Source organism: Leucopleurus acutus (genome assembly GCF_964270905.1).
Source record: "Leucopleurus acutus genome assembly, chromosome: 14".
NCBI lineage: Eukaryota > Metazoa > Chordata > Mammalia > Artiodactyla > Delphinidae > Leucopleurus > Leucopleurus acutus.
Genome location: NC_139156.1, coordinates 25,059,586 through 25,077,981, shown reverse-complemented (window position 1 = coordinate 25,077,981; position 18,396 = coordinate 25,059,586). Strand labels below are relative to the sequence as shown.

The 18,396-nt window shown below is 52.6% G+C and overlaps 1 protein-coding gene across 4 annotated transcripts in view; it reads right to left on the bottom strand.

The window, feature by feature from the left end:
• Positions 1-18,396, bottom strand: part of SH3PXD2A (SH3 and PX domains 2A) — a gene marked incomplete at both ends in the record, with an annotated part of 233,145 nt that overhangs the window by 107,409 nt on the left and 107,340 nt on the right. For all 4 annotated transcript variants that reach the window (XM_082855014.1, XM_082855016.1, XM_082855015.1 and 1 more), the window contains one exon: positions 7,044-7,120. In XM_082855014.1, coding sequence (XP_082711140.1) covers positions 7,044-7,120 — 77 coding nt within the window. The remainder of the gene's footprint in view (positions 1-7,043; positions 7,121-18,396) is intronic.

The window sequence follows — 18,396 nt, the reverse complement described above, 5'->3', positions numbered from 1 at the left end:
AAAAAGTGAGGAAGAAGAGAAAAAGAGAGAGACAGAGACAAAGAGATGGAGGGAGAGGAAGACAGAGAGAGACAGAGTCACAGATGGAGGGAGAGAGAGGCAGAGACAAAGAGAGATTGAAAGAGAGAGAGAGAGAGAGAGAGAGATGGAGTGAGAGAGACAGAGACAGAGAGATAGAAGCAGAGAGAGATAGAGACAAAGAGAGAAACAGGCAGATATACAGAGAGATGGAAAGGGACAGGGAGACTGAGAGGGACAGGGAGAGACATACAGAGAGAGACAGAGAGAAGCGGAGCTCAGGCATGTGCAGACAGCAAGGGCTGCTGGCAGGAAGCACGAGGGTGCCAGGAGGGAGCACTAATGGGCCGGGATGGGCAGGAGGCAGGAGGGAAGTGTTACCAGGGGCCCAAGCTGTGTGCAGAGTCGCTGCCAGGGTGACCTCCCCGACCAGCAGGAGGCGGGGGTCGGGGAGGGGGGGAGCGGGGCAGGCGCCCTCCCACTTAGGCGCAGAGCTGCTGGCCATCTCCCCCCACCCGCAGCAGCAGTGAACACAGGGGCTCTTCATGCCGACAGAGACCGGCATTCCGGGGGCAGAGGACGCGTGGGCTGGAAGGGCCTCAGACAAAGAGGCCTTTTGGGCGAACCGCTGCGGCATCTTTATTTAACAGGGAGCCCCGAGGGGAGCCGCGTTGAGGGCTCGTCCTGATTTCAGGCTGACAAGAGGCTCTTGGCTCAGGGCAGCTTCCATCAGCGCTGCCGCCAGATCCAGCTCTGGCCAAAATCATTTGGCAGGAGAGCCGGGTGCTGAGCAGTCAGTCCCCACGGCCTGGGCTGGCAATGGCAGGCAGAGCCGGGGAACCCCCAAACCTAGCTATTCTTGGAGGAGCAGGTAGTGACCAACACATGGGCATCTTCAGGGCCACCACCGCCGGCTCAGGCCTAAACCTCTGCCATTGGACATTCAGGATGTATGCCATGCGGTGGTTAAGTCAGGGCTAGGCAGATGGGAGTTTGAGTCCTAGGTCTACCGTTAACAGGCTGTGTGATGCTGAATGCCCTGCTTGCCCCCTCTGAGCTCAGTACGATAGATCTCACATGGCGCCTGTCTTTTAGGAGATTCAATGAGATCATGAATATGAGGAGCCTAGCACAGTGCCTGGCACTGAGGAAACAGTAAAATTTAGTTACGCTATTGTCTTCATTATCATTATCCTTTGGGTGAAAGCAGTGAGGTATACGAGAAAGAATGGGAGTCAGGAGACTTCAGTTCTACGGTAGGTCCAATTCTGCCGTTATATACTTGCTCCATGACCTTGGGCAGCCACTTCACCTCTCTGGTTGTTGTTTCTTCTAGGATAAAATAGACTAGCTTCAGAATCTCAAACCGTATCTCATAGAACACCTGTTTGATGAGATAAAATCAGTTCTGTGGGCACATGTGAAACGGTGCCTTGTAGATCCCCATCCTGGTCTTGGTGGGCATCATGTTCATTAGCACAGCAAAGGCTCTGAGAAGTCCTGCAGGCAAGAAACCTACAGAGCTGTGTTCAGGCCAGTACTTATTAATAATAACGACATCCTGGGAATCTGACTCATTTAATCATCACATTAACTCTAAGAGATGAGTATGACTATGATTCCAGTTTAACAGAAGAAGAAACGAAAGCACAGAGAGGTTAAATCATTTCTCAAGGCCATACAGCTAATAAGTGGCGAGATTTTGAATGAGGTGTCTGAGTCCAGAGCCTATGCTCTGTCTGATCTGCAACTCTGTACTTCCTCCAGCATTACCCACAAGTCTCTGACTGTGGAGCTGGTTTTCCAAACAACTCCTATTGACAGCCCATGGAACACAGCTAGGCAAATCCAGGCCAGAGACATTCTGAAGTTTCTTCCAGCTCTAACAGTCAATGGCTCCAGGACTGCAAACAGCACCACCATCAGTGAATTCAGTGTCCAATCTATCACCAGCCCGGTCTTTGCAAGTACAGCAGTGGCATGGGAGGGGGCCCCAGGCAGACTGTGCTCAGACCCTCTGCTTCGAAATGATCTCTCTCCACGAAGCCCACCACGCTGGGTTATGTCTATCCCAGGACAAAAAGCAAAGTTCTGCATTTGTCAAAGCAACTGGGGGTGTCCTGCTCTTTCCACAGGATGAAACATTGTCCTATCTTTAGCAGCATCATTTTGGTTTCTAATCAAAGAGAATCTTAGAGTAAAAGCCCAGCGACTCTGGGAGGGGGAGGGGTATGTGGTGGGGACGGGCTGAGGGGGCTGAAGTCCTACCCATTTGGCCTCCACTCTCACCCCCGGGGCTGCTTCTAACCTGCTCCGGACTATTCCTCTTAGATCAGCATCTAGGAAGCTGGGGGCTCACCGAACTTTTATAAATCAGAGTATGTCAAACACATGAGTTCTCTTTTTGAAGGCTCTAAGAAGCGAATTCTTTTGTAATGGAAACAGTGCTCAATTCGCAATTGCAGTTTAAGGCATTTCACAAGGGAGCCTAGTAATTGGGGCCTTGGGGACAGGTCACCCTCCTTGGAGGTTTTCTCTGCTCGTGTGCGATCTTTGCATCGTGTCGTCAGATACCGCCTGGCCTCCCGCGTGGGACCAGGCTTCCTGCTTGTTGGTGAAGACGCAAAGATAACAGATGGGGCCTTCCAGGAGCTCTTGGTCTGGAGAAGATGAACACACAGAAGTTACCCTCCTATGGAGGGTAAGTGTGCAGCGTGGAGGCGTGCACGGAGTACTCTGGACAGCAGGGGTGGCCAGCTTCCTCCGGGGAGGTGGAAGGCTTCTGGGAGGGGCATCGTGGGAGCCCAATACATCCCCAGGAAAGGGATTAGCACAGGCCAAGGGGTGGAAGTCTAAGGGAGTCTGGCTAGCTGGGGGTGGCTGCACTTCTGCAGACGGGGCTGCAGGGCGGGAGCTGAGGCTGAAGCAGCCCATGGAACAACCCCACAGACGGCCCGGCTCAGCCGGTCAGAGGTTCTGTGGAGCCGATGAGGCTCCTCTGAAGGCCTTTAAGTAGAAAATGGACACAATCAGCTTTATCCCAGGCTGGAAGTGCTTTCTTCCTGGGTCTGTCTGGACCAGAGGAGATGGAGAGATTCTGCCACCTGGGTTTCCTCAGAGCACCAGACCACTCAGGAGGCCTGAACGCATCCGTCTTGGCTCTCTGCCTCAGTCTCCCCCATTAGCAACACATCTGGCCCAGGCCTGCCTTAGAATAAGGGGCACAAGAGCAAAGTCACTCTCCCCATATCTAGGACTGAGCATGCCAGGGAGCCCTGGTGCTTCTGTTTTTTTCTTTCTTTTTTGCGGTACGCGGGCCTCTCACTGCTGTGGCCTCTCCCGTTGCGGAGCACAGGCTCCGGACGCGCAGGCTCAGCGGCCATGGCTCACGGGCCCAGCCGCTCCGCGGCATGTGGGATCCTCCCGGACCGGGGCACGAATCCGCGTCCCCTGCATCGGCAGGCGGACTCTCAACCACTGCGCCACCAGGGAAGCCCCCCTGGTGCTTCTTAAAGGAGTCTGTTTTTCTTGCAACATGAACCTTTTTCTTTATTAAGGTGAGAGACAATGATGGGCTATGGTGGAAAATTCCCATGGTGGGAGGGAAAGCGGCTGGGGCTAAGAACCTCCACGAAGTAATAGCCAAAGTTTTCAAATATGGGAAGTGGGGCTAAAAATTAATGAGTCTGGGAGATGCCGAGGGTGGGGAGGGGAGATCCTTACCCCTTCAGGGCTGACATCCTTGTTAGGCTTGGAGTCCCTCCCCCAGTCTAACTCCAGCCAACCTCTCATCCCACCTACAAAGAGAGCCTTTGATTCTGAAAGCAAGCCTCTCGTGGACAGCAGAATAATAGAAGCGGCTCGGCTTTTTGGGTAACAAAAAAATTCTAGCTGCACCCACCAGGAAATGGAGACTTGTATAAACGTTGTTACGTGGCGGAGGGTACACTGATTATTCTCAAACACTCTTTCGCACTGCCCCCTACCCCTGGATATTTATTTTATCCCATAGGCAAACACTGCAAACATGTATTTCACACGCAGGAATGGGGTAGATGGAGTCATTTATGGGGTAGATTGTTTGTCCGAGCCCCTAAAGTATAGCTCACACTCGTTAGTGAGATGAAAGTCTTCAAATTGTTGAGACCACAGAAGCATTAAATATTAACCGCATAACCATGTTGACCATTAAATTAATTTATGGAGTTACAGAAAAGCGTTCGGAACCCTTCTTGATAGACACTGGCCCTCAAGAGCCACAAAAAACAATCACCTGGCTGGCGCTTGGTAAACTTTCCGTGACGCTCATCCAATCTGCTCCGTATATGTTTAAAATTAACACTGAGATCTGGGCTGTGAAGCTGCCATCAGGCGGCGGGACTGGCTGGCCGGCGAGGGCAGGGAGCCTGAAGTCTGGGAGGGTCCGCTGCACGGTCAGACTTTCTATATCTGAGTCCCGGCAGAGGAGCTGGCTACTCCGTGCACAAAGCCGGTTTCACAATTTTGGGTGCATTTGAATCCCCAGCAAATCCCAGACTCGGAGCCCATACCTGTCCAGCAGGTCCAAGGAAGATTCTGGCCAGCCAAGCAGAGCTGCATGGGCAGGGTCCTGGAAACAAAACTCCAGAGGTTCCAAGCAGTCCGAGGACAGGTATGGCTGGCCATGGAGTGGACTGCACGTGGCCCTGACCATGAAGTTGGCTGTGGGGGGCAGTGATGCTGAGTGAAAGGTTGGATCCTGAGTGGTACAGACTGGACTAGTGGGCAGCAGGGCTGTGAAGTGCAATGCTGGGCGGCAGTGACTGTGGACTGCAGCTGAACTTATCCCTAATGACCATTCCAAGGTTATTCCAAGGTCTCAGACAATTAGACCACAGATCCCAGCTTTCTAGTTCAGCAGAATTAAAGGTCACTTCTGTACTGCCCTGCCCCCTCTGCCATTCTCAGAGTAAATTACTGCCTGCAAGCTGTCTGGCTGCTTGGTGAACCCATGACATTGCTCCTTGTTGCCTGTCTCTGAGTAGTTCTCATTTGTGCTAATCAGGTTAGGAGGCCCCTCCTCTTGCAGACCCCACTTAAATGGCTCCCCAGCCACCAGGAGCACCACGGGGGCTCCGGAGCCTTCATCCCGAATCAAGAGTCCTGTTCAAAGCCTGATCCCAGGAGATAAGATGTTATCAGTTTCCTGCTCCAGACGACCCAGAAGACGGCATTTCCACAGAGTCCAACTGCAGATGCCTTGGGCTCCACCAGCTCAGGGAGGTCAAGGCTGATGTGAACCATGAATCCCAGCTGCAAGAGGCTCCCCCCTGCCCTTTGCCCCTCCCCCATTAGCTCTGCCAATTTGTTTCATAACTGCTTGGGAAAGGAATAAAAAGAAATAGAAGCTCAGGCTGCAGCCATCAATTCAACTAGAAACGGCAAATGCCCTTTAAAGAGAAAAATGAATATTGATCTGAAGAAGAGAAGCTTCTGCCTTCAGGAAATTCATCATCGGGGCATCCTTTTACATTAAGGCAGAAAACGTGACCAAGTATGATCTGCATAGCCATGAAATTCAAACTTGGGTTAATGAAGAGTATTTGGGAGTGCTTGTCTCCCCATAGTCTTGGGAACACCAGTTACGAAATTGAGCAACTTGGTTCTTATTTAAACATGTTATTGACAGGCATAATGATTCCAAATTATAAAATATTTGTTCAGAAAGGAACCTTACGGTAATAACTCCATGTAGGGACAGAACATTTCAGAAGTTACAGACACTGTGACATATATTCTCCTGCTCAACCCCTTGCATGAACCCTGTGAGACAGTTATTTTTACCCTCGTTTTACAGATCAGGAAACTGGGGCTCAGAGAGGTAAAGCAACTTGCCGAGGTCACACAGCTAGTTGGTGGCGTGCTGGGATTTGACCCCAGCTCTTCTCAGTCTAATACCAGCACTCACAACAAAACATCCCCCACTTGCTTCTCCTCAAGATTCTTGAGTCAGACTCCACAGTAGTTTTCACATAACTAGGAAATTCCATCTCCATTAAAGCCAGTGGTGCCCAGTGGTAACATTAAATTGTTTACGCCTTGTAATAATAATAACAAAAAGCTAGCGTCCACTGAATGTTTCCTCTGTGCAGACACTATGTGCTGCTGCCTGATGCCTGTCAGGTCACTGCATCCTCATGGACCACCCTCTGAGGAGGTACTACTCTCCTTCCTGTTGTACGGATGTGGAAACTGAGGCTCCGGGAAGTTCAGTAACTTGCCCAAGTTCACAAAGCCAGCAGGGTTTCAAACCCAGGCGGTCTGGCCATCTGGAGGCCATGTGCCAAGGCCACTCAAGTGGGAGCCTCTCATCCTCACTGCAGGGGCCCCAGGGGGTCCCAGGCTCCAGACAAAGTGGAAAGACAAACAGGCTCTGCTTCATGACCTTGCAGTTGCTGCCAGTCTGCTCTTCGGCATTGACTGTTCTAATGCATGTACGTGCACGTGCCTGCGCGTGCGCGTGTGTGTGTGTGTGTGTGTGTGTGTGTGTGTGGTGAGCATTTGCGTCTATAAAGATGTATACACGAATATTGGTATCTATCAAGACTTCTGTGAATAAACAAATATGCATTTTGGATGCTACTGAACTCAAGACTGATTCCAAAAATGTCCCAAAGGGAATTCAAAGAAGAGTTCTCCTGTATCCAGCAAAATGCCACACACAGAATCCCTTCAGCAGCGGCCCCTTCACAGAGCTCCCAAGCTGGTGGAAGTGATTTAAAGGAGTGTTTTGTAAACACGGACCCATCATGAAAGGAACAGAGGCTTCAGCTGTGACCCTGGCGGTCCTCATGCCCCAGAGGCGGCCTAGTCACGGGGTGACCCCTCCCCGAGGGACACCCACACTTCTGGCCAGGAGATGCCAGGCCTCAGGATGCATCTGCTAGACCACAGCAGAGGGTTTTGTATAGACAACCTTCCTTCACAGATGGATAGACTCTCTGGCAGATGGACCACCCCCTCCCCGGCCCCAGACACACTCTTACCCGGCAGTACTCATCGATGGGCTTCAGCCGCTTCACAGCTACGTCCCGGATGTGGCTTCTCCGGAAGAGGATTTTGCCTGGAAGAGAGATGCTCGTGAGCTGGGTGACTCTGGGTAAAGCTGCCACAGGGACCTGGGGCGCTATCCTCTCATTCCCTCTCCCTCGGCTTCTCAGCATCTTAGCTGGCCACCAAACACCGCCACCTCTGCCCGTTGCCAAGGAAACAAGAGAGGAGTGGTCACCTCTCCCCGGGGGGTTGGGAGGTGCCCCAGGCTGAGGGCCCAGGACTTCTGGGGCAGACGAGGAGCCCCGGAGGCTGCCATCTTGGCCAAATCACCTTGTCTGGGTCTAAAGACAGAATCCATGCCCTGATGCGGATGCATCTCTCAGGTGACCTCGCAAATAAATATAAAGGCTGGCCCGTCCCACCCCTGTGTTTTGTTTCCAGGCCCATCCCTCCTTGAGAAATCGCCATTCATTCCCGCCAGCCTGGTAGGAATTCCTATTCTTAGTTAAGTTGGGTGGCTATTTCCAGGGCAGGCTCAGGCCAATACAAGGGAGCATGGCTGCCCCAGCCTGGCTGGCCTCCAGCCGTATGGGCCCCTGCAGCTGGGCTGGTGTGCCCCTCTACAGGGATGGGCAAGGCTTACGGAAAATGCCAGCCCCCAGACCTTCCCAGGAGGCTCTTCTGAACCAGCCAGATTCAATTATAACAAACAGATGAAAGCACAGTCCTTTCACAGCTGGATACATTTAGAATCTGAACTCCTTGGTCTGACACTCAGTGCCTAACACAGCTGACGTCTCTGTGCCCAGTGGCCACCAGTGTCTAGGCCAATGCCTCCTTTTCAGAAGCTTGACTGCCGAGCTGGGAGTAATCACGCTCTTTCCAGAACACGCACACATTTCGTCCATTCCTAAGACACTCAACACATGCTGACGTGTATTACAAACATTTGTGAGCCCCTCCCACCAGAAGCCTGTCTGTCTCATCTTAGGGCCCACGGAGCACAGCACGTGGTGAGGCACTCACCTCACAGCTATAACAGGCATCTATTGTCCAAGACCACCCATTCCCCTCTGGAGAGCCTCCCTCATCCATTCCCTTGTGGGTTCAAATGGGGCCAACCACACCTCCTGGCAACAATGGTATGCATGCGACCCAGCATAGCCACCCAGCGTCACAGCGATGGGCTCAGAGGTGGGCAGGGGACCCAATGTGGGCCAGTGAGGGTCAGCCCTGAGGCTTCTGCGGGTGTCCTCTTCCTCCCACGGTTTTCTCCTACGGCTGCTAAGCTGGCAGGATGAAAGCCTGAAGCTCCTAGTGACCATCTTTCTTATTGCCTAAGAAGGAAATCAGCCAAGAGAAAGAATCTGAACCTGGCACAGAGTAGGTGCTCAATAAATGTTTCTTCTCTCTTCTTCTTCTGTCTTTTTTTTTTGGCTGCCCCATTCAGCTTGTGGGAACTTAGTTCCCTGACCACAGATTGAGCCCGCGCCCTCGGCAGTGAAAGCGCAGAGCCCTAACCGCTGGACCACCGGGGAATTCCTTCAATAAATGTTTCTTGAATGATTGAAAAGCAGAGCTGAGAGATGATGAAGGGCAGATTCCTTTGACATCATTTGAGCAGCTGGATGTAGTTGTTCCTCTGAACCCAGGGTCTACCTGGTACTTTCCACGTATATAAAATAATACAAATTTTTTTAATTGAAAATTGTTGGAGATGGATTTTCATCACTTGCATTAATGGAGTCCTAAATGAGATGACTCCCATTGCAAGTGAACAAATATGCAGACTGCACGTTAATCTACTTAAGCTTCTTCTGTCAAGGTCCAAGTGGAGTACTAAGCATTGCCTTGGTTTAGGTTGTTGAGGTGAGTGCAAGTGGTTTATTTGGGAAGTGATCTGGGAAGTACCAGTAGGGGAGTGGGGAAGTAAGGCAGGGCAGGCGAGGAAGTGTCCTTCATGGTGGGTGGCGGCAGCTCATTTCTGTTGAGGAACTCGGGGGATCATGTAGAACAGACTGCAGAGGTATCCCAGCCAAGGGCGAGGAGGCTGGGGTATTTATCACCCACTCCCTGCTTGTTTTTGAGCTTCTGAGAGCACTGCTTCTTGGGAGCTTCTGGCCGAGTACGCTCCCGTGGCTAGAACAAAGCCCCCAGTTTTCCTGTAAGCAGCCTTTGGCAGGTAGAGGAGAGTGGAAAGGGGACCTGGGGGGCCCTGGAAGCAGCTGCTACAGCCATCCCTGACCTCCCCGTCACCACAGGTACTGGTCACCAGTCCTGTTCCAGCCAGACCATGGAGCATCTAACTCATCGAGTTGTGTGTGACTTGTTGCGCATTTGTGTCTCTCATCCCCCTGCACTCAGTGTGAACCAGAGGCCCCTCCTGCAGCTGCTTCTTCCCCTTGGCAACTCTCGCTGCACTCGGCAAAAGGCTTTGCATACAGCAGATGCCCAATAGGCACTTGCTGGTCCGTGCATCTCCCTCCCTCCCTCTCCCAGATGCTCCGTCAAACTCTCCTTCCTCCCTTTCTCACCCAAGCCTAGTAGAGGGGCTGTGTCCCCGGCAGAGGGATGACACTGCACAGACTGGACAGTGTCATCAAAGAGAAATGGGCTCTTCCACATGTTCCTTTTGAAAGGAGATAAAACATGATTTATCAACATGGGAGGGACTTCCCTGGTGGCGCAGTGGTTAAGACGCACCTGCCAATGCAGGGGACACGGGTTCGAGCCCTGGTCCGGGAAGACCCCACATGCCACGGAGCAGCTAAGCCCATGCACCACAACTACTGAGCCCGCGTGCCACAACTACTGAAGCCCACGGGCCTAGAGCCTGTGCTCTGCAACAAGAGAAGCACCGCAATGAGAAGCCCGTGCACCGCCATGAAGAGGAGCCCCCGCTCGCCGCAACTAGAGAAAGCCCGCGCATGGCAATGAAGACCCAACAAGGCCAAAAAAAAAAAAGAGACATGGGAGACAGCCACCTTTCCTCGGGGGAAGATGTCACAGGTTTGGTATTCTTGGCCTCTTCGCCTCCTACCCTTTTCCGGTTGCCTATTGCTCTACTGCCCGCGGGCCACAGGAGCACGTGTGAGCAGCCAAGGGGACGGTGTGTGAAATAAACACATGGTGGGAGGACACCCACTCTCTGGACCGACGAAATGACAGGCGGCCCTGGGGTGGGGTTCTGGGCCTTCCACCTGAGCCAGGTAGCTGTCAGGAGCTGGGGGCCGCCAGACCCAGTGACGCCAGCAGCTAAGCTGTATCTCACAAGAACCTGGAGGACTTGCTTGGAGGGACCGGGATCGGGGGGTGGGGTGGTGGACCCCAGACCTGGCTCTGCCCTGTGCTTCTTTCAAAGGAGGAAAATGTGACTTATCCACTCCCCAAAAGGGCACTCCTGCCCTTTCTCATCCCGTCAGAGGACAAAAAAGAAAGCAGAGAGATGGGGAGACAAACTAGGTCGCCCCTCCCAGACCCCCATCTCGAGGCTGGCCAAACCTCTCGACTGGGTTTGATATTCATGAGATATATAGATACAGATACAGATATAGATACTGACACAGATACAGATATAGATATACCAGATAGGACTTGATCCAGTTGCAGAGACAGGACTAGCAAAAAACAAATAGTTAAGGAACGACTAAGGCCTCCAGAGGTGCAGAAGCTTTGAAGGGAGGGCTGGGGTGGGGAGATGGGGAGGGAGGTGAGAGGCCTCCTCACCCAGTTGGCACGGGACCTCCGCCCTGCCCCTCAAGCCCACCCTCTGCAGGTGAGGCCGCCATGCCTCCAGGCTGGACACCTCCCATCTCCTCCACAAGGCTCGTGGGTCTGCTGCTCAGGTACGAAGTCAGAGGAGATTTTCTGTACGAGCCATTTGCCAGTCGAGTTTTTGGAATCCCAGCAGGGCTTCTCTCCTCCGCGCTGAAATCCTGGCAGGAGCAACGTTTTCTTTCCTTGGGTCCTTTTGGCACAGAGGCTGCTGGGAGCGGGGCAGGGGGAGGGGGAGGCAGGGAAGATCTGGAAGGGATTCTATGGTCTTGACTTCTCTCTTAGGGATCCCAACCGCATTCTGCAAGCCAAACCGGTGACCATATTAAAAGGGAGAGAGAGAAAAGGGAGGAGGAACGACCCCATGAAGGAAGCCGGGACCACAGGGCATTAAAGGCGTCTTGTAAATGTAATTCAGCCCGTTCACGGCAAGGCCAGGCGAGACTCCTGCCAGAGCCTTCAAAGCCATGTAGACGCAGCCCCAGAAATATGATAAGCATCATAAGGAAGATGACACACGGGGCAAGAGACAGACCTCAGGAGTAACTCGTTCCTGAGAGCAGAGAAGAGAGCTGTGGAGCCTGACGGGGTCTGAGCACGTAAGTGGAGGCTCCTCTTGCTGCCATTCTGGGCTGGGCTCAGAGGGTGGGACCAGCAGGGTCCTTGGCTGGAGTCCTGGGTTCAAGTCCTGCCTTGGCCACAGGCTGGCTGTGTGACCCTCCACGGGGCCTCTGCATTCTCATCTGGAGACGGAAGGGCCGGGCCTCCGTGGCTGCTCCCTCGGGGAGCCCTAAGATGCATTTGGGGGTGGGGTTATTGAGAGCGGCGGAGGAAGACTGAGACAACAGGTAAGAGTAGCTAAGTGTGTACTCCTGCCAGGCACAGGCTAAGAGCTTTCCATTGGGTTCTCTGGCTGTATCCTCACCACAACTTTAAAGCAAGTGCTTTTATTGTCCCCACTTAGCCCAGGAGGAGTTGGTGGCTCAGAGAGGTTGAAGGACGTGTCCAAAGTCACACAGCTATTAAATGGCTGAGCTGGGATTTCAACCTGTGGTTTTGGAGCTCAGATAGTGAGAGGGAGAGAGTTCTTTGGGCTCAGATCACGTAAGGCCATGAGAACCACTTAGGATTTTCTTGTGGGTGTGATGGGCGTATGATTAACACCTCCTCCATGCCAGGTGCTGCGCTGAGGTCTGGGGAGCAAGTGCCTCGAGGGCTGACTGAGAATGAAGCAAGCAATAATCGTGGAGGACGGGACATGCCAGGGTGAGTGAGATGCACGCAGCCCCCCGAGGTCTCTGCCAACCAGATGCAAGTGAATGAATGAGTGAGTGAATGGATGAGAGTAAACGGGGGAATGAGACTGAAAGGACCAATGGACCAACAAAGCAGGGAAGGAGAGGTGACCCAGTGTCTAGTGGACTTGGGGAGAAAGAGCTCCCCGAAACAGCAAACCTCCCTGTCCTTTAAAGGGCCCTTCCTGCCCCACCCCCATCCCTGCCCTGGCTAAGCAGGCGCCAGCCCAGTGGGATCAGCGGGATACCTACCCTCAGAAGCGGGAGGGCATCACCTGGGGGAGGCTGGCTCTGCCCCACACCCTAATCTGGCCTAACCTTCTCACCATGAGTGTCCACTCTGGGCCAGGACACATAGGTGGGGCACTGACTCGGGAAGGTCCCCACGCTTGAGTGGCAGAGGTGTTTCTCGCTCCTACGCAGGATACCAGGCACTTAATGAAGCATCTTAGTGGCACTTGAGGGGTCTTAGTAGGTGGCATTTGCTTCCAGAGAATGAATTATTTCAAGAAGGTGAGAGGTGAGGACATGGCTCCTTCTCACTGGTAGGGAGAAGTGGTTAAAGAAAAGACAGAAACTTCTGAGAGCAGTTAACCCCCTAGGCCAGCCACGACCCCAGGTTCCTCCTTGTAAAATGTGGTACCCATGGGGGATTCCTTAAGCAGGAATCAGGGGCCAGGGGCACAGGAAGAGCCCACCTACCTAGGGAGCGCCCACCCTAGCCATGAAGAGCCTGTAGCAACCTCCAGGAGACAGGCACATGTTCTGACAAATGGGCAAGTACCCACTGTATGGGGCAATAGAGGGTACTGGCTACAGGGGAAATAGGAGAGGGCTGACCTCGTTTGGTCTCTCCAGGCTGATCTATTCTTGGCAGCCTCTCCTCTTCAAAATTCACAGCATGTATACGTCCTCATATAACTCTCTCTTCCTGGCTTTTTTTGCCACCTGGAATGCCATCCATCCATCCATCCATCCATCCATCCATCCATCTACCCATCCATCCATCCATCCGTCCGTCCATCCGTCCGTCCGTCCGTCCATCCATCCATCCATCACTGTCTTGATGGAGGGCGTGCTCCAGTGTTAAGAACACTGCAGCGGACAAGACAGATGAGGGGCCCTGCCCTCAAGGTGTTTACTTTCTAACTGGGGAGGGGATGTGTATGGAAGGGATACAGTATACAATGTTCATATCTAGTAAATAGTGTGGTTACACACATATGTCTCCCCCCACCTCTGTAAAGAGAATATAACAAGGTAATGGGAAGGGGTGTGCCTGGGGGGTGGGGGAATTCAGCTAGTGGTCAGGGAAGTCTGATTTCAGTGGAGTCTCTGAGGAGGAGAAAAGCCAGCCACTCAAAGCTCTGGCGCAAGAGGGCTCAGCCAGAGGCAACCACAGAGCCAAGCTGGAAGGTGGAAAGGAGGCCATGTAGCGGTCTTATAAGCCCCAGAAAGGAGTTTGGTTTTTTTCTAAGAACGCTTGGGCCTACTGACCCAGATCCCTCCCCGTCTTAAGGCTCACTTTCCATATCCTCAGGCCTCCTCCATGAAGCCTTCCTTGAATGCCTGCCTTGCCCTCCTCTGCCAGCCTCCTGGACCGCTCGCTGGCAGTCACCCCACTCTCGCCCTCCCTCTCCTGCTGTCGTGGAGAATTTGTCAGGGGGCTATCATCCTCAGGGCCCCCTCTCACCTTCCCAGGAGGGTCCCCAGATGTACAGGCCAGCTCCCCCTCAGCCACCCTGGCCTCCAAGGACACAGATGCTCCCACCCCTCTCCCTTCAGTGCAGCCCAGAGAGCCTGGAGCATCACAGGGACTCGCCTAAGGTACAGGGAGACCACGGGAGGCCCCGAGGCCCACAGACTGCATGTTGTTCTCCACGAACAATGCTCCTGCCCATCTAATTGGATCTGAGGACAGAAAGGAAAGGGGAGTGTATCCGGCTCCCAGGGCTGCCATAGCAAATGACCACCAACTTGGTGGCTCAAAACAACTGAAATTTATTCTCTCCCCGTTCTGAGGCCAGAAATCTGAAATCAAAGTGTCAGCAGGCCACGCTGCATCTGAAGGCTCTAGGGAACAATCCTTCCTTGACTCTTCCAGCTTCCGGCAGCTCTAGGCATTCCTAGGCTTGCCGCAGCATCACCCCAAGCTCTGCCCCTGCCTTCACGTGCCCCTCACCCCATCCCCCAGCCTGTGTCTCAAATCTCCCTCTGCCTTTCTTTTGTAAGGACACCTGTCTCTGGGTTGGGTGCCCACCCTAAATTCAGGATGACCTCATGTTCACAATCCTTAACTTAATTACATCTGCAAAAACCCTTTTTCCAAATAAGGTCATATTCACAGGTTGCAGGGGTTAGGATGTGGACATATCTTTTTGGGGCCACTCTTCAACCCACTACAGAGGTTATGGGAGAGTCCACACGGCTGACCAGACACCTGAGAGAGAGTCTTGGATCCCTAACTGGATTGCAATCACCCTGAGGGGAAGGGATGACTTTCTACACTCCCTTCAGCCCTGGCAATACCTGGCATGGAGCTGGGTGTAATGAATGTGGGTGTTGCCTGATTCCCTCGGGAGGGATGGGGCACTGTCTGGAGAGAGTGGGTCAAGGGTCTCTGGAGCCCAAGGTGGGAGAGACAAGCTGTGAGGATCTGAAAGCTGAGTGAATGGGGGAGAGGGGTCCTCTTTGGCTCTGCAGGCTGATGTGGCACCCAGGGGAGAAGAGACAAATTTCCCAAAGCAATGAAAGGAAAGAAGATGGGAGGGTTACTAGAGGGACACCCCCACCCTACCCAAACCGACATGTATGCTATGGGCTGAATGTTTGTGCCCCTCAAAATTCATGTTGAAACCCTAATGCCCACTGTGATGGTAATTAGGAGGTAAAGCCTTTGGGAGGTAATCAGGTCATGAGGGTGGGGCTCTCATGAATGGGATTAGTGCTCTTATAAAAGGGGTCCCACAGAGCTAGCCCCTCTGACACGTGAGTATACAGCGAGAAGTCGGCAACCTGGAAGAGGGCCCTCACCTAACCACGGTGGCAAACCTGATCTCAGACTTCCAGGCTCCAGAACTGTGAGAAATACATTTCTGTTGTTTATAAGCTACCCAGCTCTCTGCAGGCTTACAACCTGGCGTGGGTCCTTGTGTGAAGTGGGTCAGTCCAGCAAACGAAGCCTGTGTTTGACTGCCCGGATCGGGTGCCTCAGACTGTTGTGGTGCTGACAGATTGATGAAGACAGACGCTCTGACATAAAGAGCCTTGGGCGTAGGAGGACCAAGAGAACCTAATGCATGAACCTGCTCATGGCTGTTCCTTCACCATGAAAAGCAAAAACAAACATCACTCCTTCATTTTCATCCCTTTAATTTCAGAGCAGCTGATAGCAAACCCCAACTCCAGAGTAATGCCAGTAGGCAGGGACCCAAGTTGCTCCAGTGAGAATCATCCCGGGACTTTTGATGGTTTAGAGCATGCAGCTACCTGAAGGGTACACTCTGGGCCCTTAGAATACCCCCCTCAAAAAACAACCAACCAACCTCACAGCCCACTTCTCTGATGCCTCAGGTTATAGAGTCAGAATTTAGTTTCTTCGATGTAAGATTTTGGTTAAGATACAGAAACTTCTCTCTGGAGAATGACAGGGAGCCTTGTTAAATCACTCAGACCTGAGTATGAACAGGCATCAGCTTTTCACTGGACAGGAAGGTCTGGTTAGGGGACAGAGCACAGAGGCCTTGAGGGAAGGTAACATGATGGGCAGAAAGGAGAAGAATGGAGAAACAAAGTCAGCCTTTGCTGGCGTCCCATGTTCAGCTGTCTCCTGACTGTGGCTTGGGGGCAGGCCTCTGCTTGTCTCTCCAGAGCTGCCCCTGAAGCCAGTATGCCACCTCTGCCCTGATGCAGTCTGGGGACAGCAGGCCACCGGCTCACCTGCTTTCAGCCTCTGATGTGGCTGAGATGACATCCCCACTACCTGTGGCCTTGTGCCTGGCCCAGACTGCACTCTGCCACCCAATCCTGCTCCTCACCTGCTACACCTGGCCTTGCTTGCGCTTGACCCGGACCAGTAGAGACAAGGGGCCATGTGGGCTGGGGGAAGGCTGGGGTGAAGCCCAGACGCTGAGGCTGGAAACAGTAGGCACATGCAGGTTCTGGAAGGACATGGTCCCGATGGGGAAGGTCCACAGCCCAGGGGGTCCTGACTCCATGCCCTGAGTTCTGGCTCCCACGAATCTCTCTCTTCCAAATACATGCCAAGGGCCCGCCCTGGCTTAGAGTCTAGCATGGTAAGCATTTGTGGGTTTTGCCAGTCAGCATTTGTATTGTAGTACCCGAATTTTCTTTTGAGGAACAATCCTTCCTTCATTCTTAGTCTGTATGATTTTAGGAGGGCTCATCTTATCCCAGACTCCTGGAGTTACCAGTCAGTATAGTCCAGCCATGGGCATGTGACCCAAGATGGTCCAGTGAGAATCAGTTGGGGACTTTTGGTGGAACCACCAGAAAGAGAAGTGCCCTTTCTACAGGGCCTGCTAACTCATAAACTGTAAGCCCCAACTTGCTAGGAAGCATCTTTGCACATTCCCATCACCATTTGGGGAAAGCCTATATAAGAATGAAGTCACCAGAGAGGAAAGCAAAGCTGAGAGCTAGAGAGACATATGATGTGGTCACCTAGATCCAGCCATGCCTGAAACCATTACCCCTGACGTTTTCAGTTATGTGAGTCAATAAATTTCCTCTTTTTTCTTAAACCAGATCGAGATGGGTCTAGTCTTTGTCACAAGGGGCTCCTGACTAGTAAGTATATCTAGTTCTGCCATTTACTATTGTGTGATATGAGGCAAGTCACAACCTATTGAATCTCAGTTTCCTCAAACTGCAAAATGGGCACAGTAATACCTAACTCAAAGGATTATCAAGAGGAGTCAATGAACAGGTGTGTAAAAGCATTTAACACAGAGCCCAGCCCATAATAAATGTTGAACAAATGGGCTCTCTTATGAGCTGACAACTCTAGGTCAAGTAGGTGAGGTGGGATGGGGGCGGGGGCACAACCTGGTCCAGCCCACCTCCTCACTGGGCACATGGGGTCCAAGCACTGTGGTGCTCCTTGTATACCCTTCCACCTGGCTTCCCCACCCAAGGCCAGATACTAACTCCCTTCAGCCTGCAGAACCTCTCCCGATTCAAACCCTGCCCCCTAAGCACACGTCTCTCACACAGCTCCCATTTCACCTCTTCCTCCACCTGCCCAGTTCACAGAGGAGAGGAACACAGTGGAGTCAGGAATACTCACTCCATCCGCCCACCTTGGGGCACTCTGGGATGACTCACACAGGTGCGGCTCCCACACCCACCCCCCGGCACTCCCCGTCCCCTGTCCCACACACTCAGGGAAACAGCCTTAGAAAAACTCCACTGGGGTTTCGCCATCAATTGAAACCTTAACCCTCTTGCAGCCACAGCACACTTACCATAAGGACTGGCACACCTAGGAAGGAAAAGTCATCTCCCAAGCTCTGGTTTGGAGGTTCCCATACCCAGTGCAGGCCAAGCTTAAGGGAACAAAATCTTTCATTCCCCCATCCTTAGTGGGACCAGGGGGGATTTACGGGTGTCTGATGGATTAGGGACTTCCCTAGTGGCACAGTGGTTAAGAATCCACCTGCCAATGCAGGGGACATGGGTTCGAGCCCTGGTCCGGGGAGATCCCACATGCCGCGGAGCAACCAAGCTCATGCACCACAACTACTGAGCCTGCGCTCTAGAGCCCGAGAGCCACAACTCCTGAGCCCACGCACTGCAACTACTGAAGCTCGCGTGTCTAGAGCCCATGCTCTACAACAAGAGAAGCCACTGCAATGAGAAGCCTGTGCACCTCAATGAAGAGTAGCCCCCGCTCGCCACAACTAGAGAAAGCCTGCACACAGCAGTGAAGACCCAATGCAGCCAAAATAAATAAATAAATAAATAAATGTGGGTGTCTGCCAGAAATAAAGCATCAAGTCCTGGCGTATCAGAAGTTTTAATACATCTTTACTGAACCAGATGGAATCGAAGGCTTTTTGAATGGCCTTACAGAGCTATGGGACCAGAACAATTTTTTCTTTATTTTGTAAAAAAACACTTTGGGGGGGCGGGGAATATAATATACATACAGAAAAGTGCATATGCATATGTAAAACTCAATGAATTTCACAGACTGAACTCACCTATGTTACCAGCACCCAGGCCAAGAAACGGAGCATTGCCTACACCCCAGACC